The 25,072-nt window shown below is 43.1% G+C and overlaps 2 protein-coding genes across 2 annotated transcripts in view; both read right to left on the reverse strand.

The window, feature by feature from the left end:
- The window catches only part of LOC125325436 (tyrosine 3-monooxygenase-like), a 34,951-nt gene extending 31,738 nt beyond the window's left edge, over positions 1-3,213 (reverse strand). Inside the window, exons 1-2 of the mRNA XM_048302468.1 lie at positions 2,893-3,213; positions 1,831-2,005 (exon numbers count right to left, since the gene is read on the reverse strand). Of these exons, the coding sequence (XP_048158425.1) occupies positions 1,831-2,005; positions 2,893-3,087 (370 nt within the window). The 5' untranslated portion in view covers positions 3,088-3,213. The remainder of the gene's footprint in view (positions 1-1,830; positions 2,006-2,892) is intronic.
- Positions 3,214-5,329: 2,116 nt separating this feature from the next.
- PAH (phenylalanine hydroxylase) overlaps positions 5,330-25,072 on the reverse strand; it is a 35,701-nt gene continuing 15,958 nt past the window's right edge. The window contains exons 4-13 of the mRNA XM_048302403.1: positions 20,707-20,795; positions 18,474-18,541; positions 16,040-16,236; positions 15,529-15,664; positions 14,514-14,583; positions 12,349-12,405; positions 11,246-11,341; positions 10,797-10,930; positions 8,508-8,623; positions 5,330-7,927 (exon numbers count right to left, since the gene is read on the reverse strand). Coding sequence (XP_048158360.1) covers positions 7,884-7,927; positions 8,508-8,623; positions 10,797-10,930; positions 11,246-11,341; positions 12,349-12,405; positions 14,514-14,583; positions 15,529-15,664; positions 16,040-16,236; positions 18,474-18,541; positions 20,707-20,795 — 1,007 coding nt within the window. The 3' untranslated portion in view covers positions 5,330-7,883. The remainder of the gene's footprint in view (positions 7,928-8,507; positions 8,624-10,796; positions 10,931-11,245; positions 11,342-12,348; positions 12,406-14,513; positions 14,584-15,528; positions 15,665-16,039; positions 16,237-18,473; positions 18,542-20,706; positions 20,796-25,072) is intronic.

Raw genomic sequence — 25,072 nt, forward strand, 5'->3', positions numbered from 1 at the left:
AAGCTTTCTTTTTATCAATATCTAAGAATATTCATATCTACATGTTACCATAATTGTCATCATACATGCCAAGTTGACTTGTTTCCTGGCCAAACTGGCAGATTGGATGAAAAATTATCTGAAATTAACTTGCTGTGATAATCTCTCAGTTTTAATTAGTAGAAACAATTTTTAAAGGCAAAAATATCTTTTAGATCAAATGTGCTGTTCTGTTTGACACAGGACAGCAAATTTATTTCAACATTCTGGATTTAAGAGTATATTTTGATCTTGTCTAAAAAGCAGTCTTACATTTTCATACCTTTAAAAGTGAAACAATATTTTAAAAGGAAAACGTGAAATTTCTAAAATTTCTAGAAACTGAACAGGTGAAAAAGCATCTTCAAGTTTTTTCCTTCTGGCTCATTTTTTTTTTTCCAGCAACATTATTCTTTAGCTAAACTTCCAAACAGCTTCCTTCTCATGAAGTGGGAAGCTTTTCCAGTGACTAAAACTAAAATAAAGTGTGAACTTTTTAATTTAAATGTCAGTATTTATGAGAAATTAATTTAAAAGGAAGTGTTGGAAAAACACAAAGTTGATTTTGCTTTCGGAGGTCAGACTGATGCTGTAATCAAACTTTCTGCGGTACAACTCAGGTCCATTTGGGGTCACCCTTAATCTCATACTGGACAAGACATCAGACATCTCTGTACTGAATGTTAAATTTAACTTTTGCTGTATTATATTATATCCAGGCACATCAAGTTTAGAAAAGTACAAACCTAAAAATACTCAGATATTGGGGAAACTCCATTTTTTTCATGTCTTACAACCAATTCTGTGATACAACAGAAGAAATACCTGTTTGACAGATGTCTTATGTGCACCCAGAACTTTTTTCTGAGCCTTTGTCTCTGGCTGTACCAGTGGTTCTGCATGCAAGGTACCTTTCCAGCCATCTATTACCATATCCGCTCAAAACCTGTACCTGATCACAGCTGCCCCCGGGTATGTCCCCACACACATCTTGCCTGTTCCTTGCAGAATTGAATGTAAACACACCCTCTTTCAACAGTGCCTTGTTTTTATTGTAGTTCCACATCCTGGCACATCTGAAACCTCCCAAGTCCCAAGGAAATCCTAAAGAAATGCTTCTCCAGCTCCTAAACCCTCTTTGGCTCTCCAGTTTCCCTGATAATAGTGATGCCCTCTTGATATCCCCACGGTTCCTGAGAACAGCTTGGCGTGGACTGCATCTTGTAGTTAGCCTGACAGTGAATTTCAAACAATACCCAAAGGTGCCCAAATGGGTCTGTATTAGTTAAAAGTGCTCTGGGAATGTCTGTCTGGCCTTGTCAAGGGAGGGAAACCCCATGGCAATTCTGTATTCAGAGAACTCAGCCTGTGAGCTGGACCCTCAGCCTTCTCTTCTGTCATCCTCAGGATTGTATTAGTCTCTAACGGCTGTATTCACCCATTCCTGCCTGCAAACAGGAAAAATACCTGTCTGCCCCTGTATTTTTCTTGAAGCAACCAGTTCTCTGCACAGCTCTCAGCACACAATCTTCCTGTCATTGAGGAGTTTCTAGTTTCTCCTCAGCTTTTTGTTCTGCTGCTCTTTCTCATCTCCCTCTTTGCTGGAACACTTTTCTCACCTCAGTTCTGCTGGCTATGATGAAGTGCTTCTTTTTCTGAACTAATGGCAATGGAAAGCAGCCATGCAGAGACAAATAATGAATGCACAGTCACTGGCTTTCCAGACAAATTAAATTACTATCATGAAGCTGAAGCTAAAACTAAAAAAGTTACTCCGAAAGAACAGCACTAATAGATGCATACATTGCTTACCTTTGTCTTCTCTGCTGGCTTTCACATCCTTTGCTACTCTCTTTAAGGTGGTGATGAGGATACCAACATCAGCACTGTGAACTTCACATTCAACAAAAATGTCAAGACCATCAGCAGAGTTCTTGGACTTTTTGGTTCGACGGGTTTCAAAGTGATAGATTTGAGTTTCAAACATCTGCAAGAGCCAAGTGTTCATATGATGAAGCTTCTCCAAAGACTGAAAATCCAGGTAAGTCTAGATACACTTCCACAGTGTCTTTAAAAGGTGACTAAAAGAAGTATTAATTAGAAGTGCATGTTAAGCAATGAAGACCAATAATGTCTGGTTTAGAAAGAGCTAAAATACAGACAGAGCTAAAGATTAAACACTGTAGAAATGGGTAGAGAGAGAATGAGATGAATGATGAATACTGTTGACTGTAGAATTTCATCTGTGCAGAAACAGTAAACGAATGGCCGGGTAACTTAAAACCCTGCCAGAATGAAAGCAGATCTATTGATGTCTAATAGCACCATAATCATTAAAAAATTGGGAAAATAAATAACAAGTACAATGCTTTTCTTTAGAGTTATTCATTTTCCCAGATGAGAGTGAGCACCTGGTGGGGGTACTTCAAGTGCCCAGACTACATAATGCCTGTGTGGTTCACAGCTCTTATAGTCTTTGTATCTCCTGCCAAATATGCAGTGAAAATTCACTGGCTTCTAACATCTCCACAGTCTGAGTGCTTGAAATGCTGGCCACCACAACTGCTAGAAAGAAACAACAGATTGGTATCTGCTCTAAACAACCCTTGCATAAAATGTTGATTCTTCTAAGAGACTGTGCCTAGATGCTCCCTTCCCCCAGAGCACTCTCCCTCTTTGCCCTGAGACCAGGCCGCCTCTCTGAGCAGCTGGAGCAAAACCAGGACAGTGAGAAAGGGGGAAGGCAGCACAAGGTGCAAGTCAGGCAGGGAGCAGGAGAAGGGTGAGAGAGGGAGAGATGTAGACTGGGAGACATGAAGGCAGTAGGGGCAGAAGAGAGGGCTCAGCAAAGGAAGGGAATATTGAGGTCTGTACCTCAAAGACTTCAGCTGCCTTAGAGAGCTCAATCTTCCTCACGTTGTAGAGGGTGAGGGTCAGAATGAGAGAACCTCTGTCATCTTCCCTGTTGGAGTCCAGGCTGCCTTGGCTGTTCAATGACTGTAAGCCACACATCTTCTCCTTGTTGGCCTCTTCTTTTGGGCCTGAGATCCCCACCAAATCCATCTTCATTGGGAGATAGGGGAGGGGATTGCAATAGCCAGGTGTTGAGTGGAAACTGCCTGAGGGTGAGGGAGAAATGGCCCAGGGAATTGGTGGGACTGGAGATGCAGGGTGTCTGTGTGGGCGGTGAGCTCAGAGCTGCCAGAAGCAGGGAGACAAGTCTGTTGCTGTGTGTCAGGCGTAGGGATGTTTATGTTGGTCGTGCCAGACGCATCAAGGGAAGCCGCCTGTATGGGATGTGCGCAAGACTCAAAGATGGCCCTCCTCCCCTTGGTGCCTTCAAAGTGCTATCCTTCTGCTCTGCTTGAAGGTGTCTGCAAGCTGTTCAGCCCTGGATGGGGATTCCTTTGTGGAGAGGCAATCAATTAGCCTGAACTTCATTTACATCTCCCAGTCTGGACTGACCTGCACAGTGTCTGAGACTGTCCTGCCTCCTCACTCTCTCACCTCACTGGGGCCCTCTCGGTATTGTCTACAGCCCCAGTGAACCAATGGGGTCTTCTCCCAAATCACAGCCCAATCCAAGTATTGTCTTCCCTGCACAGACACAATTCTGGGAGTGGCAGAGACATCTCAGCCAGAGTCAGAACTCATTGCCTACTTCTGAGCTTTTCCTGCTCACAGGACCTGAACCTTTTCTACCCTACCCCTCCAAGAGACGAGTGCTTCCTCCAGGCTACATTCCTCAGTTGGAACTTGTTTCATGATTTTATCTCCAGCGAAATAGGCTCTTAAAAAAAAACAGGGTCGCACCTTTTTCACGGGTGGCAGGACAAGGTCCAGCGGAATTCAGCTCTGCTCCTGACAGGGCAGGCACATCTTCCCTTCCCTTTTACTTGACATCAACAAACCTGGTTTTGGATATGAGCATCTATATCTTCATACCCCAAGTTACAGTGGGCCAGACACCCTGTGAAGGTCATCCTGCAGGTCCAGAGATAAGACCACCCCTCTGGCCTCCCTTTGGAGATAGAGCCATTTTTTATGTCCCCCTTAGCTTATCCTGGCTCGATCACACCCCCAAGTGCTATAGTGCTCTTGCCTCTTCCCTGGCCAGGGAAGAGAAACAAAATTTTGTTCTAAAAGGATCATGACAGCACCATGGGTTCCCTTGGGCCAAGACAGAGTACTGGGAAGGTCTCAATTTCCTCATCTACATTGCTGACAGACAAACCCATGGTGAATTTCACAGCACCATGCCCAGGAGGCAGGTCTCAGCATCCTGAGGAATGTTGGCTCCGCCAGACCTCAGGCACAGTGGGCTTTGCAGGGTGTGGTGAGTGCCAGCCTAGGAAGAGGCATCTCCCAGCCATGCCCAGCCTGGGCCCAGGGCTCATGAGACAGGCTACAGTCTGCCATGCAGAACACAGCCCTGTTGCCCACTGCAGCACCCTCCAGGCCTGGCTTGTGTCCCAGGTGACGCCAGGAGGGCAAGGGGGCATCTGAGAGGTGGTGAATGGCAGCTGCAACTGAATTAATTGGGTGGAGAAGTGGGCTTTAAAAGGGGAAAAGGCTCTTCCTACTCCCACATTCCCCAGCAGTGGTGGCAAGGCTGGGCACAGGAGAAGAAGGCCATGTCTGATCACCACAACCAACCTGCCCTTTTTTACTGTGCTACCACTGCAGATATCTCCACCCTGTATGAGCAGAGTGCCACTCATTTGAGATGGATGCAGCATTAATATTTTTAGTTTATTTAGGTTAATTTAGATGGTTACATCTGAACATCAAAATTCTGTGACAGCTGCTGGCATGGTTTGAAGCAGCAGAGGGACGTTCAAAAAGGATCCACTCCTGTGGACTGCTCCTGTGCTTAACCCCTTTTTCAACAATTTCTGCATTCTTTGGGGAATAAAATGTCCCCTCTCCAAGGCTGGTGTCAGATCTAGGCATCTTAAGACACCCACAGGAGTCCACTAGTGTTGACAAGCCCTCCCTCCATTACAATGATTGACCCGGGCCAAGGTCACTGTAAAGGAAAGAGCTTTATTAAAGGGCTTCTTCGATCACCTGAAACTGAGTTGGAGGTGGGGACACCAAGAAATTATTGTGGGATAGAAGAGATGAAGGCTACTCAAAAGATTAGCTTGGGATAGCTTAGTCAGAGTAGCACTCAAAGATTTATGGAGTGTGCAAATGCAGAGAAAGCTGGGCTTTGTTGTGCATTTCTAGGTAATGATACACATTAAGAAGGTTTTTTGTTTGTATCTGTTGTGAGACGGTCGGCGATGAAAGAGACGGGGCAGATTGCTTGGATGCAATAAGCCGATTTTATTGATACAGAGCTGAGCATTTATACCTTTTTTGCAGTTATATAAGCAGTTATATAAGCAGCAAACACTATAACAACCATATCTATGTTTCTTAATAACATTGCAAAACCAGAAGCTAGCACTATCACAGGTACATACCCAGCATGCCTTTTATGCTGACTGTTTCATTATAGGCCTTACTGCCTGCCACGGTTTGCGGCCTAGCAGCGCTAGCGCGTCTGCTTCTGACATGAGTTTAGCAGTGCTCTCACTTCTGCTTTCTAGCTGTATCTCCACATGTATCAGTCTCATAATCTTGGCTGGATGAGTGACAATCAGCTAGTGCAAGAGAGCCTTTTTTTGTGTTGGGGAACACCTCAGACGGGCATGCCCTCCTACCTGGGTATCTAGTTCTGGTTGACTTGTGTGATTACCATACAGGAGGAATTACACTGTTCAGATAATGCAAAAAGCATTTTCCTACACAGCTGTAGCTTTCTTTAAGCACGGAAATAAGAAGTCACCCATTAAGGAGTACTATTTAAAATGTGATTTATTTGCAGTATTTGGAGTACTTATGTACAAGCTATTTGTTCTGCAAGAAAATCTACTTTCCATACATTTCCTCTGCTTTTAAAATGCTGAACATTTAACTTTTTCTCATCTCTGTCTTGCTGAGCAGCCATGCTATGCTGCTTTGGCTGGAGCTATTGCTCATTTAAACCTGCATTAAGGGACAGAGAATGAGACATGTGGCATCAATATTCTCTAACTATTCCACTTGCACATAAAAGAAAATCATGAATCCTGGGTTCTCAATATCACCATGTAACTACTGTCATTCATAGCAACAACCAGAAGCAGAGGAGCTTGGAAAGCTGTCTGAGGATTAGTTTGAAAGACTTTACCCTTGGGATGAAATTGTCTCTTTGTAGCATACAGTTACCGCATGGGTCCTATTATATTAAGAGAGAAAAAGATGGGCTACTTTCTCACTGAAAATACATGTCAAGTGGGATTGAAAGATCTAGAGGGACATTGTGATGAGAAAAAAAGGAATAAAAAAGATAGAGATAAAAAGGATTACTTCAAAGCATCAAAATGATACCATTTTGCATAAGTATATGTGTATTAAAAAGAGTTCCAGCTGGTATCCTTAGATTAATGTTATTACCTACCATATATATAATGAAAACAGATGCACTTTCTATCTTCCTAAAAGATGATGCTTACATTAAAGCAGTATTGATTTTCAAACTATAAATACGAAATCAATACTACAGCAGGTATGAGACTCATGGACTTTCAAATGCCTCTCTGACTGTCCTAACAGAAATGTGACCCGAGTCATGTTAGTGTCATGATGCAAAATTGTTTCAGGCTGGAAATACTGTTCAGCTTTGCTTTCCTCCCTTCTGCTCCAATGTTCAAGTGCTGATTCCCTCCTTCAGCCAGGAGGTATTCTACAATGCAGACCAGTCTGAGAGGGCATTTAGCTGATTTGAGTGAAATTTATTGGATAAACACAGAAACAGCTTCCTGAACGGCAAAACTCTTCTCTCTCCATGCTCAGCCATTGAGTTAAGCTGGAATCACCTTTGGTTCCATTTGCTGACTCAGCTGAGATATACTCCAGGAAAAATAAAACTGCTTTCACCAAAAAAAGGGAGATTAAAACTCAAATGGGCAGTGGAGATTCAAAAAGGTGTCCTCACTTAGGGCCTGTCTTGAAAGATAACATGTTTGGATTTGAATGCAGTTAGATGGGACATAGCTGACCCAGGTCTTCCACAGCTTTGGTGGGGCCTCTAGCCACAGATAGTGGGTGAGTTAGGGGTTGGAAGGCTCTGATGTCTTCAGCTGCGTTGCAACAAGCACTTCCTCTCCATTTCAAAGGTGCTGGTTTCTACCTTCTAGGTTGTGAGAGCAGAAAGTTAGGAGACACCTCGCAGCAGTATTGAATAAGGCACTCTCAGGGAAGGACACGCACAAAAAAATGTAGCCTTCACACATCAGCCTTCCACAGTGAGTAGCTGAGTATGTCTATTAAGAGAAATCTCCCACTATACCCTGAAAGATCTCCCTTTCAGGATATAAGATGAAAAGTGAAGTGTTTCAGACTCCGTGGAAACCTTGGACAACTGGGAGGGACTGAGGGGAGAGTGACTGTGACAGAAGGCAAAGAGGATTACTCTGTTCATCATTGACATCCCATTCCTGGTCCCAGACCTCACAGGTGCAGCAGATTATTGCTCTGCATGGTGAAGATCTCCTCCTTCTGCTAACCTTTGGCACAAAACATATACAGGCTTCCCCCAGATTCCCAGAAATAAGGTAATTTTTATACATTAGTGAGAAAAAAATGGATTAGTGGCTGAAGGCCAGAAGAGTTGAGGGTCACCTGCAGATGTCTGTTTCATTGATAATCTCTAATAATTAAGATATATAGCATAAGCATTCCTGCACTACCCTGCAAGATAAAAGATTGAGGCTAGACAAATACTGGCACTTGCACATGGTAGCTTCTAGTCACTAGCAAGTTACAGCAAATCTTCATTTTATCTTCTGGAGGGCGTTGCAAAGGATCCCAATCTCACCTGCAAAGGAAATAATCAGAGCAGTTAATTCCATAGCTAGCCCATTTCTAACACTCCTGTATATTTTTTACCCTTTATCTCCATTCTCTTAAAGAATAGGGTGGGCAGAGAAGTGCTGAATTGGACATATTTATTAGGGTATTACTGGAGTCAGGTCTGCAGAGTCAGCCTTTTGGCTTCATCAGCCATACAAGGTTGGCTCACAGGATCAGAGGAGCTGGCTCTCTGCAGGCTAGCCAATGTGAGGGGGAAAATGTGATTAAACCCACGTTTCTCCTTCTCTTCCTTACCAAAACCAGCTAGACCCACACATCAGGATCCACCTCAAGGCCATCTGACCTTCCCTAGCATCTCCCTCAAAACTGGGTCTTTCAGATTTAAGAAGCTACAGTCAAGTGAAAATGCTTGTTGAAGCTTGGTTAGAATTGGGAAGTTATTTTTTCATGAGAAAGGAGATGTGTGCTGCCTTATCTTGGATAGGCTCAGAGCATTAAATGCAACCAGATGGAATCTGCCTTGTGGTTCCTATTTCTGACCCAAGTTTTGAGGAATTCAAGGTAAAAAATCAGTAATTTCTTACTATTGATGGTGTCAGCTAAGTTCTTCAGCTGCTTTGCATTGTCCAAGACTTCAATCCTCTGGGTGTAGGGATTATACCGAACAGAGAAAGGACGAGGGATTGTTTGAGCAAATTTCCTGATGAAAAAAGCCATAAACAAATGTGCAGTTGAATTTTTTTTTCCACTAACTCTTTTCTCGGTGTGTGCATTTGTTGATTGTGGGGATAAGAAAATCTATGGGAGGAAATAACTGAAATTCCTGCTGAGTGATCTGAGACCTGTAACGTTCTGCAACACACTTGAAACTGCATTTGTCCTTATCACCTCTGTTTTTCCTGAACAGCACTAATTAAGCCATTGACATGGCAACACCACTCCTGGTATAGGCCAACTATGTAGCAACCAGGATCTGCCAAGCTTGAAAACCTATTTTCCTTTCAGTAGTGCAAAATGTAGGAGTTCTAATCCAAGTCTGAGTTTCTGGGAAAATAAGGTCAAGTCTCTATGCCATCCTGGTGTGCCAAGGTGCAAGCAGAGACCTACCTTCAGGTATGGTTTGTAATAGCTTCCAGGTAATTTAAGAGCTAGAAGATGGTTAATGGAGTGAAGCAGCATTCTCTGTTGCAAAATAGTTAATTCCATGTCAGAAGCATTAAGATTTTGGTATCTTGGAAAAATATTAATTTGCATAATCACAGAACTGTGGAAAGAAGGACTCTGAATGAGATGAGATGAGATGAGATGAGATGAGATGAGATGAGATGAGATGAGATGGTCAGAGCTATTGTTCCAGGCTCCTTGTAGACCCCAGCAGGATACTGGCTTATATATCTGCTTTGTATTACTGAAGTTATTGCTGAAAGAGGAAGGGAAGCACGCAGGAGCTGATTATGGAGCCCCACTACACAGACTGTCACTCAGCAGGGTAAATCCCCTACACCCAGAACAGTGGAATATGCTGGATAGCACCCCCATAATGCTTCTTCAGTTTAAACCTAATTATTATCAGCTAAGGACATTGTCTCCAGCAGAATTCAGTGTGAAAAGGCCACAAGGTGTGACAGTGAAAAAGTATTACGTTGACTATGATGAATTTAGCAGCATTGGTATAGTTTTTCTAAGAGGAGAGATCACATTAGAAGATAGCTTTCCTAAATCTCAGCTGAAGGTAAGATGCCTGTTAGAAGATGAATGCCTTAAGCTGAGATCTTTTAGGTCAGTATAAGAATAATTCTTCAGAAAGGTATTCTGTTACACACAAACACACATGTCCAGATGCAAGCCACTAACACAGGCATTGGGCCAAGCCCCAAAACCTCTATCTCAATTTAACCACTTTTGTAATTTGGCCACTGAAACAAGTAAAAAAAGCTCCAAGATATTCTGTTGCTACTAACTAAGGCAGCATCTTCCACTTCCTCAAGGAACTTGCTACTCAGTTGGAGATGTATACAGAGAAGATAGAAGCTGTGTGCAGGATATTAATAGCACAGACCAGAAGAGAAGGCCATTTTTCCCAGGTATTTCCCCAGAGAAAAGGGCACAAGGAGAAGCTGCAGGCTTATGACAACTAAGGAAGCAGCAGGGGAGAGAGCTAGGAAGGCCTCAGAGCTGGGGAGCCTGAGGTAGCAGAATATCTTGGGATGCAACATAGTTTATCTGTGAATGGTACAAAGATAAGGGACTGCAGGTCTGGGACAAGTCCCTGTGTGGCATCTCCAAGTGAAAAATCTGTTGAGTGTGAACCAAGGCTAACTCCCAGTGGCTTGACTAACATCCAGAAATATGGTGTGGTGTGTTGTGTTTCAACAGGAATAGAAATTCTGTCAAGGTGAAAACCAAGCTGAAGCCCAAACACGGGCTGAGATATCCCTGTTACAAGAACCAGAACTGAACCTGGACATAAGTTCAGAGGAAAAGGAGTGGATGCCACGAGAATTTTTTACAAGAACTGATAATTCTAGTAATGGTAAATTTACTTGGTTTGCATTAATTAGACAGATTTAACCTTAAATGTTGGTGTAATTGCAATTGAACTGATAATTTTTTTGTTGCATTTTGGTTAGAGAGATGAAACTCTTAGTTACACTAAGCACAATTCTTGGCTTCATACATAAGGTATACTCCTGTTATTGCTCATTTTTGCCCAAGATTCTGAAAATGTAAGATGTTTATCATCTTTAGGCATTGCAGAATTTTTTCTAATGCCTCTCAAAACATGATTGTAAACCCAAGACCCCTTATGGCAATGGGATCCAATGTATTTGCAACAGATAAGAATGGGTTCTTCTCTGGAATGACTGGATTACCTCAGCTTTTCTTTTGCATCTTTAAAACTTTCAGCAACATAGTAGATAGGCTGGAACTCAGTTACGGGGTATTTCTGCACGGAAGTCTTCTCCAGGATTAGAGGCTGAATCTCAGGCTTACTTGATAAACAATACTATGAACAAAAAGGTAAGAAATTTATTTCAGTTTAAGAGGGTTTGAATGTGCTGTGAAAGAAATAAAGAGCCACCCCATTTCAGACAGGGAAGAGTTATCATTATAAAATGATAATGTGATTTATTGGGAAAGAAGCAGGTGTGAGTTCCCTGTGTATCCATACACTTACACATTTATCAGAGCTCTACAATGAAGCACCACATTTCATGCTACTTCTATGCACAAAGTATGAAGCGACACCAAAGATCTGAAGACATTCAGAAAATAAATTTGAATAATTCTAAAGATATTTGAAATATTTTCTAGAACACACCTGCAGCTCCCCAAATGAAGACAGCAGCCCCGCACCATATGCCTTGAGGGAATCTCCTTCCTTACACAGTCCAAACTCAACTGTAAACCAATAAACCTGGAAAGAAAATGAGACAGAGACTTACAATTCCTTGGTCAAAAGTAATATGTGTACACCATTTATTTGAAGACATTTGGAGTTTACATTTCTACATAAAATGTTGTCGTGTCAAATCCAAGTGTATAAATGCAATAAATGTTCCTTCAGATTGAAATTTTCCTGGGACAAGCACAGCACTAGATTCTGTGTGCCTGGGAATCAGTTCAGTTCCCTGACAAACAAAGCTGTGTTTTACTGTGCTTATCTTTGTCAGCAGGGGCAATGAAACTATAGTAATAAAGCTTTACTTTGGCTGGCCAACCCAGGGGACGTTTGAACATTAGTTTAGAAAAGTTTGAGTCCTGCTTCATACGGGGCATCTGACTGCAGCAGGGGCTTAACAGGCTCTTGGTGCAATAGGGAAGGAAGATGGTGTGTGGCCCAATTTGACTCCTGGGTCTGTCCTTTTGGAGAGATACCTGCCCTGATTCAGGAAAACTACCCCATCTATCAGACACGTCAAAGCTGGTGAAACTCTTTGTCCAGCTGGCCCCCAGTTGGCATTGGGGTGCTAATCTCAGAGGAACACCCTCGTTTTTATTCGAAGTTTGCAGTTCTGGGTCTCAGTAGTCTCAGAGGTAGCATCCAGGTGAGCTATGTTGACTGCAGAGGACATGATCTGCCTGGCAAAGTGCAAGAGATGCTTGAAGGTAAAACAACTACAGAAGCTGTCTCTTGAAATTTCCTGTGGGGATGTAGTAACATACAATCTTTTCTTGCCCAATATGTTTGTGCTGGAGGAAATCTAGTTTGGGCTTCTGTGTTTAATCACAACTGTCACTTTGAATAAGGGGTGCCAAAGCTATTTTCCTTTAATGCAACTGTTTCAGGGTGGGGTTTTCCAATCGTGCTCTTCCCTCTGATCCCATTCAGCTCTATGGGAGTTCTATCAGTGACTTCAGTGGCAGCAGAATTAAGGCAACACAGGGTGCATTGGAAAATTGAGCCCTCATTTATTAAATTACCGTAGCAAGTTTCTCGATGAAATCATCTGGAGCTCCCAGAGATGCCAGTCCAATTTCCTGTAACAATAAACCACTATTCTTCAAGCTGTTTATTGCAAACATTGTTCCTGCCCCCTCTTATGTCATTGCTCACATTTTAAATGTTACCATTGCTTACTACCACACACAAATGTTTACAGGACACGTTCCTATCATGCAAGATCAATTTTAAACCAGAAATCTCGCCAAAAATGAACAAAGGGTCTTGTCCAAATGTCATTTACAAGGCATGATCCTTTGTGCCTGGTACAAAGCCCATTGAAGTCAAATAAAATTTTCCTCTTGCATTGACAGGCTTTTGATCAAGTCTACAATGAACATCTGAGAGAATGATAGGGGTAAAAGGAGGCAAATCAATCACACCTACATACCTTATATATTTCTCTTTGTTTTGATGGGTCCTGATTAAAGGAGTTTTCCTGGAGCCTTGAATGAGCTATTTTTTCTGAATGACAGGGCATGATTTGAAAGAGTTTATTCATACCTTGGAAGATAAAGGAGATTTTTCTGGGAGGCATGCACTAGCTGGATTCAAAAGACAGACACGTGAGACTACGTATAACCAGGTTCCTTTCTTGATTTGCTCTAGGGAGGACTGCATAGTGCAAAAATCAGAGGGCTCCCCCCACACACGGAAAAGACATTGGAGCAGCTGTCACCATGTCAAATCCTACTAAGCCAAGGTACAGTAGCAAGTTGTCTAGAAGGAAAAACCAGTTCTGGGAAAGGACAAAGCCTGAATATGATACTGAGACCTTACTAAGATCAAACTGACTTTAAAATTTTGAGATGTTACATCAAGCCAGCCTTCCTGCCTTCCTTGTTTTCCTCATTCCCTCTTCCTCATTCCTCTTTTTCTTTTTTTGTTCTTTTTTCACTCTTTCCTTTCTCTCTTTCTTTTCTCTTTTTTGTTCCCTTTTTTCTCTTTCCTTTCTCTCTTTTCTCTCTCTTTTTCGTTCCCTTTTTCAATCTTTCTCTTTCTTTTTGTTCTCCTTTTCTCTCTTTTCTTTCTTTCCTTTCTTTTTTTTATTCCCTTCTTCCCCCGTTCCCCACCTCTCATTCGCTGCTCTCTTGTTCCCTTCTTCCCCCATTCCCCTTCTCTCATTCGTTGCTCTCCCTTTCTCCTTCCCTTCTTCCCCCTTTCCCTTCACTCATTCTTTTCTCTCTTTCTCTTTCCCTTCTCCCTTTCCCTTCACTCTTTTTGTTCTTGTTTTCTCTCTTTTCTTTCTCTCTTTCTTTTCTCTTTTTTGTTCTTTTTCCCTCTTTCTTTCTTGTCTTTTTTCTCTTTTTTCTTTCTCCCTTTCTTTTCCTCTCTTTTCTCTTTTCATCTTTTTCTCTTTTCATCTTTCTCTTTTTCTCTTTTCTTTCTCACTTTCTTTTTCTCTATTTCTCTTTTTTTCACTTTTCTTTCTCTGTCTTTTTCTTTCCTTCTTTTTTTCTCTCTCTTTCTTTTCCTTTTTCATTTTTCTCTCTTTCTTTTCCTTTTTCATTTTTTTCTCTCTCTTACTTTCTCTTTTTCTCTTTCTTTCTCTCTCCTTGTCTCTTTTTTTTTTCTCTCTTTCAGTCTTTCTGTCTTTATGCCTTTCTCTCTTCATGTATTTTCCTGTTTTCTGGTACAATGCAGCCAAAATTTTACTGCTTCACAAGGTTTGGCTTCTTTTCCAGAGACATCAGCACTACCAAAACGAAAGCTCCTCTCCAGACTTCTCCCATGCTTAGAGCTGGGACAGTTCCTCACTTTACTCAGCCTCCAATGTTGCTCCAATAGAAAACAAAACAAAATCTCCACTTCCCCTAACATTTGAACATCATGGTGAGGTAATAACCCATCTGATTCATGAGCTATGTGACTTCACTCAGAAGGATCAACATCTGCAGAAAGGTTTTAAGATGATGGCTTCACAGGGCCTGTCACAGGCAACTCACACAGGATCATGTTTGGAGTTGGACTTCATGATTTCACCTATGTGAATTGTGTCCAGATTTCAAGCAATAAATAAATCATCTCAGCAACTCTTAAACAGTATGTTTAAGATGAATCTGCACCACCCTTCACCGGTCTTGGATCATCCTCTAAATTACTGTGTGTTTAATTATATAAATAATATAACCACTGAGTAACTTACCTGGGAAAACTGAGCAAAACTGGGATCAGCAAAAAGAGGAACGTGTCCTAGCAGCTCATGACAAATATCACTGCAGGAAAACATTACATGTGAATAACTGTGATTCAGGAAAAGTCCAGCAATGCTGGAATAATGCCCTAGAGCCAGCACATAGTCAAGAGCCCAGTGAATTTGCTCCTACCAGCAGCTATCATTCATAGGAAAACATTTTGCTCTAAAATTATTCTTGTGATGGAAGTGCTTGCAAACCCCAGGGTTTTCTGTGTTTTTGCATCATACATCACTCAGCATGGACTGTTGGATTTTTCAAATACAGAGAAGTGATTTGGTGAGATGGAAAGGGGAAAGAGATAAGACATCCAAAAAAGGCAAAGTCTATGGAAGACATTACAGGCTGGCTTTGTGCATGATGACAATAGGGTAAAGAAAAGCAGGAAGGAAAATCACAAGAATCAAAAATAGAAAAAAGAAAGGGAAAAGATTTTGTGGAAAGTAGAAAGCAAAAAATCAAGGAAGAATTGCAACTATATGAAGCAGAATAAGAAATCTCTTTTAAAAATGGCAAGTGGAAAAGGGCAATGGATGGGGACAGAGAGAAACTGAAATGAAAAAGGGATGGGTTCAATGGTCTGGGTTTCTCCTATCTTACTGCCAGAAGTAAGTATTGCTTGCAATATATCGAGTCCTCCCTGTGCTAGATTTCATACCACTATTTGGGTGCTAATAGCTTAGCTAAATGCCATTGTACACTGCTCTCTTGCATCCCAGCCACCACACGAAGAGGCCTTCAGTAGCAAAACTGTCTCATCTGCCCCAGGAGAACTTGCAGAAATGGATGCAGATTGCTAAACAGAGTAGAAATGCTCTGTAAATGTTTTCACAAGAGAGCAGTCCCTTGGCTGCTCTCCATTAGCTCTGTTCCCAGGAGTGCTCCAGAGTCCCAAATGGTTATTCCGAGTTGGACCTGCTGTTGGAGTGCTGCAGCTTTCCACACTTCTCGTGCCAGAGTACTTACGGCTCTGGGGTGTACATGGGCTTGGATGCGTGGCGGATGTACTGCGTCGAGTGGAACACCCGAAACGCCAGCCCGGCCAGGAAATCCCGAGAGGAGAGCAAGCCTGCAACAGGACGCAGGCGGAACCCAGTGCAGCCTGAAGGGAGACAAAAAGACAGCGTCTTAAAAACAGCTGATGTGTTGACTTATCTTTATCCAGACTCCTCACAGTGGGAAAAGTCTGTTGGTTGGTTGGTTGTTTTGAATCTCCTTATGTTAAATAGCATTTAATTGTGTCACGGCAGGCAATTTTCTGCCCATGTATGCCACCAGCACAGCATCTGAGCATCTGTCCCATTATGCCCCTGGAAGCATTAGAGAAAGACCTGGGACACAGGATAAGTGATGTGCCCAAATATTATAGGAAGCCTTTGATAAATCGGGGATTGTTTTTCCTTCTCTGGAAGCACCACCCCCACTGATAGCTGAGGCCTTTCATTTCATTTGGTTCTTTAAGGTGCTTCAAACTTACTCTGCAAGAAATTTGAAATATCTTCAAGCTGGGGAATATTGTCCTCCCGGTAGCCACAGTACTTCTCCAGAAGTGGGAACACGTGGTTGTGTTCATAGCAAGCATGAGTTGGATACAGAGTCTTCAGCTCCCTGAAGACAGTGCCCCAGGTTTTCTTTTCCTCTTCCGTATAGGTGACACGAGGAATAGGTTGGCCGCTAGACAGAAAATTGATACCCTCAATAGCAACAACTGAAAATGTCCTATGCCACCAACATCATGCTCTTTGTCCTTTCCCATCTGCCATTTTTGAAGCATATTGCATTGTGCTTCATATTGCAGCTTTACTAGGACTGGCCAGGAGCTGCTGGTGCAGGAGGGGAGATGCTTTTGGGCGGACATACAGGTGCAAAAGGAGCCTCACTTGTCCCTAGGCACTGGCTGGAAAGGAATCTACTGACCTTGGCTGAGACAATGGCCTTCAGACAGCTCCTTGCATTATTGTGCTAAAAATAAATCAGTGTTTATTTGTCTTCTAAAGGTGTTCTTCTAAAAATACTTGCTGGCTGTTGGTTTCAACTTATTTTTCCTTCTAGATATGAAGGAGCCATTTTATTTCTTGCTCTAAAGAGCATTATATTTTTTCAAAAAAAACCAGGGAAACCATCAGCTCCATAAAACTGTGCCATAAAAGACTCAGACTCCAGCCAGTTTGACTTTTTGTAATTGTAAGGAGTAATTATGAGTTAAATCCCACCCTCAGGCCTCCACATGCTTAGCTCATGCTGAAGCTAACAGGAGTTATACAATCCCAAGCAATGCAGTTCGGCCTCCTGTGAATAACCAATTCCTTTGCAATAGTGTTAGGGCCATAGGTGAATCCAGCAGCTTTGAAAAATCAAAGGGTTTTAAGTAACTTAATAGGGTTAACATCACTGCTGGAATAATGCTAGAGTTTTCCAAGCCCCAAAGACCCACTGTGAAACTCTTGATGACACCCCACCATCTCCCACTCCCTCATTTTTTTCTTGAGCCTCAGGGCAGCTCCTCTGGAGAATGATCATTTTCTGCCTCTCTGTATTAGCTCTCCTTGATCTGTGGAGCTTTAAACATCAGGTTGAATTATGAGGATTGCAGGGGGATTTTTGTTCCTATAGCACTCCTAAATAATCCTCAACCACCTTCCAGGGCTACAGGGGGAAGCTATGGCTTAAAAACCTTTCAAATTTCAACTAAAAAAAAAAAATCTGGGGATCAATGGGGCCAGAAGCAAAGGAAGGCAGAGGAAAAAGGCAAGCTAAAAGCAAAGGAAGTCCAAGAACTTCACATTAAAGGTGCATTTGGGACTTCAGTCCAGGTCTGTACAGACTGTTTCCAATGTGTCTGAGGATCTGGATAACAGAATGAATATTAATAAGTCACATCTTGGAATATACTGGTTTCAGTTTGAATCTCAGGGGGAAGGGGTAGTTAATATTTTTAATTTTTTGTAGGACTTGGTGAAACTCTGCAAACTAGAAACTAGAATTTGTGATCCATTACGCAGGAAAGGTAAATCTTCTGTGGGATATCTATGAACAGACACTAGATCTGTTCACACCTGGACAGAAAATCTTATCCAAATTTTCTAGCTACAAACTGGGCTTCTGCCTTTTTTCACCTGACATTCTGTACTTTTCATCAACCAGTCCAATTTTGTCTCTCATTTTGTGATTACATTATTAGCTCTTTGGCTCAGGGGCTATCTTTTCATCCTGTGCAAAGTGTAGCACAAAATTTACAATATATGTTAATTTTCTCTTTGCAATCACAGTTTTTATCAGTCCCAGCAAGAATCAGGCCCAGTAGTACTGATCTATACACAAGTGTCTCTGAGAACAGAATTTTTTCTCCTCCAGATCTGATCATTGAAAGCAATCAATCAAGCCTGTTCTAACTGAATTTATCATCTCTATTAATTTATTTTTCTTGGGAAATGAAAGCATAAATTGCTGATTGCAGCTGGATTAGACATGATAAAAGTAGAGTATCAGACACTGAATTAGCATCAGAACCATAAGTTATTCATTATTTTAATAGTCTATGCAGATCCTGCTTTAATGTTAATGATAGGCACTCCTCCCCCAGCCCTGGTTTAATGGGGAACACCAGATTTATTCAATGCTCAGGTCTTTGTAGTAGCAACAGTCTGCTGCTCAATTAGACAACAAAGCTGGGAGAGAGGGGTGTTGTGGGGAGGGAAGGGAGATGATGTCTCTTCTGAACGTGTGCCTGGAACAATTTACTTTTGTTTTGCTGCGATTTGGGGATAAATGCACGAACAGGAAGATCTAAACACATGGCAGAGAAAAGCCAACAGATGCTTGTGGAAAAGCAGGGATTGCCAGCAGGATGAGCACCCTAGGAGAGGGCAAGAGATGAGGGCTTGCTTTCTGCCCATGCAGTGGGTACTCACTGTCTGTAGTTGTAGGCGATATCCGCGAACTCCTTCCTCCGGGCCCGGTACACAGGATCTTTGAACCCCTGAAGAGAAACAGCCACGGTCACTGCATGCATAAGGGAAAAGGTGAAGAGCCTTCCTCCCAGTGAGCACCGTCAGGTATGGCTGGTGAAGTCCAAGAAGTGCAGCAAGATCAGTGGGAAAGCTGCCTCTGTTCTGCCCGGCTCCACTCACACAGGGCACCGCTCCTTCTCGGGCTGCAGAGCCCCCGGAGCAGCCACTCAGCCACAGTCCCTCACCACCCCTCGCCACCCAAGTCCTTTTGTTTTCTCATTTCCCCTTCCTATAACATAGAGAAACTTGCTCCTTTACAGCAACAACAAGGTGCTCCTGGCAAGAGCAGCACAGAATTATCAGTAGTTGGATAACCCTGCCCTTCTTGTTTCCCTTGAAGCTTGCTGCTGTCCCTGGCACAGCTGGGCTGCTCTAGAGGAGCAGAATCAAAACACATTAGAAACACATTCATCAACTCAGTCAGACTTCTTAGGCAGATTTTCAGCATGAACCACACTTAAAAGCGTTCATTTTCAAACTGCTAGAGGATCAGTAGCCATTTAGCAGGCCAAAAACCCCCTATTTGTAGTACAAATTCAACCATTTGAAGGGAATTAATGACTACAAAGAATGTTTAATAGACCTTGTGGTTGGGAGCTTGACCTTTGCAGCTAATTACCAATAAAACCAAGGATAAGAAATAAAACCTCTAAATCTTCATCTGGGATAATCATTCTTCTACCCCAGTGTGCCTGCTGTTTAGACTAAAAGATCCCCAGGACCAGGAGTGCCTTCATGACCTGGAGTGTAGAAACATCCTCCTTCCAAGCTAGGATGCCTTTCTGCAAAGCAAATAGGAACAGCTCCCTGGGCACTGCATCCCTTAGTGGTGAATAGCACAACTGGACTGAGAGGCCACAAAACACAACCAAGAACAGGAGGTAGCTGAAGTGGAGTGTAAATTCAAGAGTGTGGATCAAAAAGATGTAGCCAATGGCCAAAAAAATGCACTGTCCAAGATTAACCTTTCATGGAGGTCGTTGTGATTAAATTCCGTGCATCACTTAACTACAAAAACACAGGCTCCTTTAATGTCTCTTGTTCTGCACTCTGTGGACTGTCACACCTATTTACCCCAGCAGCTGGATTTCTTTTTCAAGGCACAAGTGCTCACTAACTAATTCTAGGAACTGGAAGAGAGACGCTTCATTCCTTTATACATATTTTTCTTTTTATATATTTTTCTTTTCTTTTTTGGATTCTTTTTTTTTTCAAATACAATCTTGGTCTATTCCTGCGTGACACACAAGGGGGCCACTGGCTCAGTGTACCTCCTTTCATTCTGCCTTTCATGTGACCACAGTGAACATCATGAATCATTGTACATGGTACATAACACGTCTCGAATTAAGCAATAGGTAGTGAATGACTAATCACCCCATCTCAATTAAACTAATAGCAGCAATTTTTGTTGCACTGCATGTAATTTATTTATAATCATCCTGTCTCAATTAAACTAATAGCAGCAATTTCTGGTGCATTGCATGGAACTCAGTGTGTTTTGACAAATGAAAGTGAGTTGTTGTTTGCTTGGAGAGGGAATAGAGGCAGAAAATATTCTTGTATGTGAACAAAACTGAAAAACTGCAAAACAAATTTTTTTATCGCTAAGTCAATGAACAAAACTTTCTGATGCTACCATTTAAACCACACACTTTTTGAACCAAGAACCTCTTCTTTTGTCATGTCTCACCACAAAAGTACCATGTCAGAGTTAACAAGCACATAACAATACACTGAGCTAAATCATGTGTATGTAATCAAGGATGAAAAACTTTCTATCTCTGGGCTATAATATGTTGCTTCTTTTTCTTGTTAGTGACACACAAAGTGAGCCTGAAATCACTACATCAGAGCCTCTTGGGAAAACTAGAGGTGTCCTTGTGGTGGCCCTGTGCTCTGAAAACCACTACGACTTTTAAGATCTCCTGGCATTTGCTCAATGATAACAACCTTTGGTTTGATTTACTCCATAATCAGGGATTGGGCTGATTCTAACCCTAGAAATGTGGTAACCTTCTTGTCCTGTACCATGTGAGATTTAGTCTACTAGATCTGTACTAAAGCAAAGCAAATGTAAATGAGAGAAACATCTGTCCCAATAAATAGAAAAAATGCTAAAAAAAATTCTTACAGGATGATCAGCATCCAATTCTGCTCCATAGCTTAGGATCTGATTGGCAAACCTGTCCAGTTCCTGGATACTTCTCGGGAACCACGGCACTGCAAAACAGAAAAGAAATAGAGACTGGTGTATTTCTTTGTTACGTGGTTTTGGGCCTTCTGATATTTTCATCTTTTCATCATAAATATAAAGAAACGTGCTAAATTCTTTCAATCCTTTTCCCTGTAGTAGGAGACAAGAACAAACCAAGTAAGTTGCCTTGAATTTGTAGTTGTTTTGCACTGTTGGAAGAATACAGAGCATCAAGAGTGTCTGACCCTTGGTGCAGAGACTGCTTGTAACGTTTGTGATTTTCTGTTTATTACTTCTGTTCTCTTGGCTTGTCAAAATGTAGAAAATTTTCACAATAAGCCAGAATCACCCCTTTCAAAGGAACAACAAGAAACCCCACAACAAGGATACAGAATTTTTGTGCTCTCTGAAACTCTCTTTCTAAGACCTACTCGGTGGCCCCACTTGAGCTAGGATTCTGAAACAAAACTATCAATGGCATTCTAATACCTCAGACTAGCATTGGATCACTGCAGTCGTTACGCAATAATGCATTAACTTGATTAACTTTCCTGGCCTGGTTCTCTATTGCCTTGTAACTCATATTCTATACAGGCTGTCTATAGCCCAGCCAGCAGGAGAGAAGGACCATGTTGACTACACAGCGTGTATGCCCATGCGACCCTCTCTTTACCGAAGGACATAAGGTGAAGGACAAAGGAGAAGCACAGGGACATCCAGATGTGATGTGTTGCGAGAGAAAAAAGAGTAAGTCGAGTGTGTTCATGGCAATTCAGTACAAGGACTGAACAGGGGCAGCCTGTATCAGTAAAAGTTTGCAATTCATTGAGACACTTTCTTGCACAAATGGGTGTTGCTTGCTCAGCCAGTGCTTGGAAAACATCTGATCCCCCTCTGTGCCTCTCTGCTCAGCTGGGAGCCCTGCTGCTCGGCCATACCTCCCCATCTTACGTGGGGAGGTTGTGCCAAGTGAACCCGATCCTCGGCCAGCAGCTGCTGAACGAGTTCCCTGCAGTGCCTTGGTGATGGGGCTCATACCACACCTGATGGACCACCTACGGGATCGGAGGATCTCTCTGTCTCCGGGACTATTCAGCCGTGCTTTGTGCTGAGCCTCACAGCACGGAAGGCACTGGTGGCACTGGGTTTCTGCGAGGCACCTGCGCAGAGGCGCTGCAGCAGCCTTTCAGGGCACACTTTGGCCGCAGAGAGAGCGCCCGCTCCCCTGACTGCTGTCCCACCGCCAGCCTGGCTCCGTGCAGCGCTCCCGCTGGGAGCCTTCACATCAGTTTCCGACAGGCCAGGAGGAGCAGGCAGCTGGCGGCTGCTGGCCAGGAAGATCCTGGGCTGCCCGGACTTCCCGGGATACAGAGACCCGCCGCGGCGCTCAGCGGTACCCCCGGCCGTGCCTCCCCTTCTCCCGCCTAGCAGAAGTGCGATTTGCTCCGCCCCTCTCCAGGATGCGCACGCTTCTCTTTGCCATGAAAACCAGACTTGAGCAAGTCACTAGATGGCAGCAGCAGACCCAGGAAAGTCCCCAAATGGATTTCTTCGCTGCTGGATGTACCGCTGGTTCTTCTAGTTGCTCCAGAAACACTCTCCCCCCTCGCTGTTAGAAACTTTCCGGCACCTCCAACTCCTTCACGTAAACTGGTCATAGGGGGGAGTAGAAAAAGGTGTGTTTGATCCATAGGGAGGGGTCACTACTTAGACCAAGTGTAAGGTGAGCACACGCAGCCATCCTGCCCATTTTCTATATGGCTTTATCTCCTGGCTGTATCACTGAGTTTTCTGTGATGGTGGGGAATTGCTTCACTGGTCTGTGCTTCAGACTCCCCACTACCAACCTGAGGTGAGGCACACTGGTGAATGGTTTTGTATTAGGCGCTAGGAAAGAAAGCTGCCTGGCAGTCCCACAGCAAAGGATTTGTCAGTGTGAGAGAGAATAACCACTCTTCTCAAGGATGCACCATGACCTGAAGGGTCGAGGCTGTGCAGAAAAATTGCTGGTGGGGGCTGAAGTCTGCACTGCATTTCAGCAGTGATGTCTGTAGGGCTTTGCTGGCCTGAATCTGGAAGGTCTCACTGGGCAGGGTTTGAATCATTGCTGACTTAGTTTCCACGCTGACTTACTTTCATTAAACGTTTTATTCTCAAGATTGCCTTAGTACTTGGTGCAGAGCTCATGATAAACTCGAGGAAAAACTGACTCTAGGCTGATGTGGTGTCGGTCCTGGCTGTGGAGATAGCTGACTTCCTTTTTCCCTACACAGGCGCAGCAATTTGTCTTCCTGGCATGTAGTACTGATCCTGCCTACCCAAACACCAGCAGCAGCTAAATGAGAGCAGCTCTGAGCTTGCAGAGTTGGGTGAAAGTGGCAGGCTGTGAAAGGGAAATCCCAAGGATACTTCATGCTGTTTGCACTGGCATAACTGGTGTTAAGTTGGGTCCTGGAAAGTGCTGGAAAGAGCCTTCTCAGCTCTCATGGAAACAAGAACCAAAGATTCTGAGCAGAGTCCTGGGGCAAACACTGCGCTAAGTCCATAGAGCCTTCACATCGAGGGCCAGGGTGAAAAAAGGCTACTGGTGGGTCTTCTGCCTAGATATGATGTGCCAGGATGCTGTCCCCAGGCCTCCCAGAAACTATTGAAAAGACCAAATCAGATTACCCCCCGGCTGAATCTATCCCATATTTTGTTTGCAACATCCTCCTCCAGCCCATTCACCAGACTCGCTGTCTGTCTGCACAGCCATTAATGAATTGCCAGGGCGAGCTCTTGCAACAGTGGGCCTCTGTGAAGGTCTGAGGAGCAAACGTGGGCTGATCAGTAATAAATATTGATTTGTCTGTAAGTGAAACAGCAGCATTTATGGGATGGTGCTGGACACCCAAGTGGTGACCAAATTACCGTGGGGTCAAATGCTGAGCAGAATGCTAATAAGCCATTTATATGAGAGGCAGCGAAGCAGGGGCAACGAGGACTTCTGCAGAATCCTCCATTTGGACCATAGTGAGGAGGGTCAAAGACAGGTCTATGCAATTTATAGCAGTTCAAGGCCCAGGTTTAGCCCTTTTTTAAACAGTCTCAAATGCTCCGGGCCAGCCTCAGGGTCTAGCAAACAAGGCCCCTATAGATCCTCAACTCCCAGCTTGTTTCAGAAATGCAATAAATTGTCTGCATTTCCCTAATGCTGCAACAGAGTAATATTTAATTATTTTTATTTATGGGCTCCAAGTTTTTGGAAACAAGATACCCATCTTGTTTCCAAAAAGAGCCATTAAGAGATGCACTGTGTTTTTACAACACATCTTTCCATCTACACAAAGAGCTTTGGGCCCAGCAACTGCCAGCCCTTCTCATCTGAAGCTCTAAAGCTACATTTGGATTTAGAGCATTATGCTGGCCTGCTCTCACCTAAAATTACACTGTTGATCCAAATCTGATATTTGTAACTATTTAAATGTGTCAGTTAAATTTTGCATTTAGTTACGGAAAGATATTAAAAGCAGTTACAGGGACCCAAAAAAAAAAAAAAAGAAAAAGCCATTCATTTATCCCTTGCCCAATAAAGCACATATACACAGTGTTTAACACTGAGCTATACAGAAGGGACAGAATATAGAAATTTCCTCTGAGTGCCCACAAAGCAGTGCCCCAAGAATGGGACTGTGTGCTTCCCACAGGAAACAGAAAAATAAGGTTTTTCTTTCTCAAATCAAGAGCATGAGCAAAATGAATCCTTAGCAGGGAAGAAATAAGAGCATCTTAGGCAGTGGTAAAAGAATCAGTCCCACGGGATCCCAGACTTCCTCTGGAAGAAAACCTTCCCAGCCTTTACCTGCCCACTGAGACAAGTGTGGCAATAGCCCCACAAACCATATGTCTGAGATTTTGCTCCCTGCAGGCACAGTGGTCTTGTTCTGTGTTTTGGGAATACGATTTCACACAGGCACATCTGTGGACTAGGACCAGATTTGCCAGAAGGATACGTTTGAAAGACAAGCTGGCCTAAAATGCACCACAAGGCCTGTTATTTGTAATGCCATCACTGATAAAGGAGAGCATCTTACCACACTTCCTACAGCTCGGGCTGTCCCCATCTCACTCTGCCCTTGTAGCTGCCTCTGCCCAGGATTTGCCACCCACAGTTCATCCCCTAAGCAGGGCTTGTTTGACCTTTCAAAATATGGTCCTTTGGGGATTTCAGTTTGACTGGACCCTTATTACTCATGAGAGGAGTTGAAATCAAAAAAAAAAAGAGAGAACGGACAAAAAGAAATATCACTCTTCCTCTCTCTCC

Source organism: Corvus hawaiiensis, chromosome 4 (assembly GCF_020740725.1).
Source record: "Corvus hawaiiensis isolate bCorHaw1 chromosome 4, bCorHaw1.pri.cur, whole genome shotgun sequence".
Lineage (NCBI taxonomy): Eukaryota > Metazoa > Chordata > Aves > Passeriformes > Corvidae > Corvus > Corvus hawaiiensis.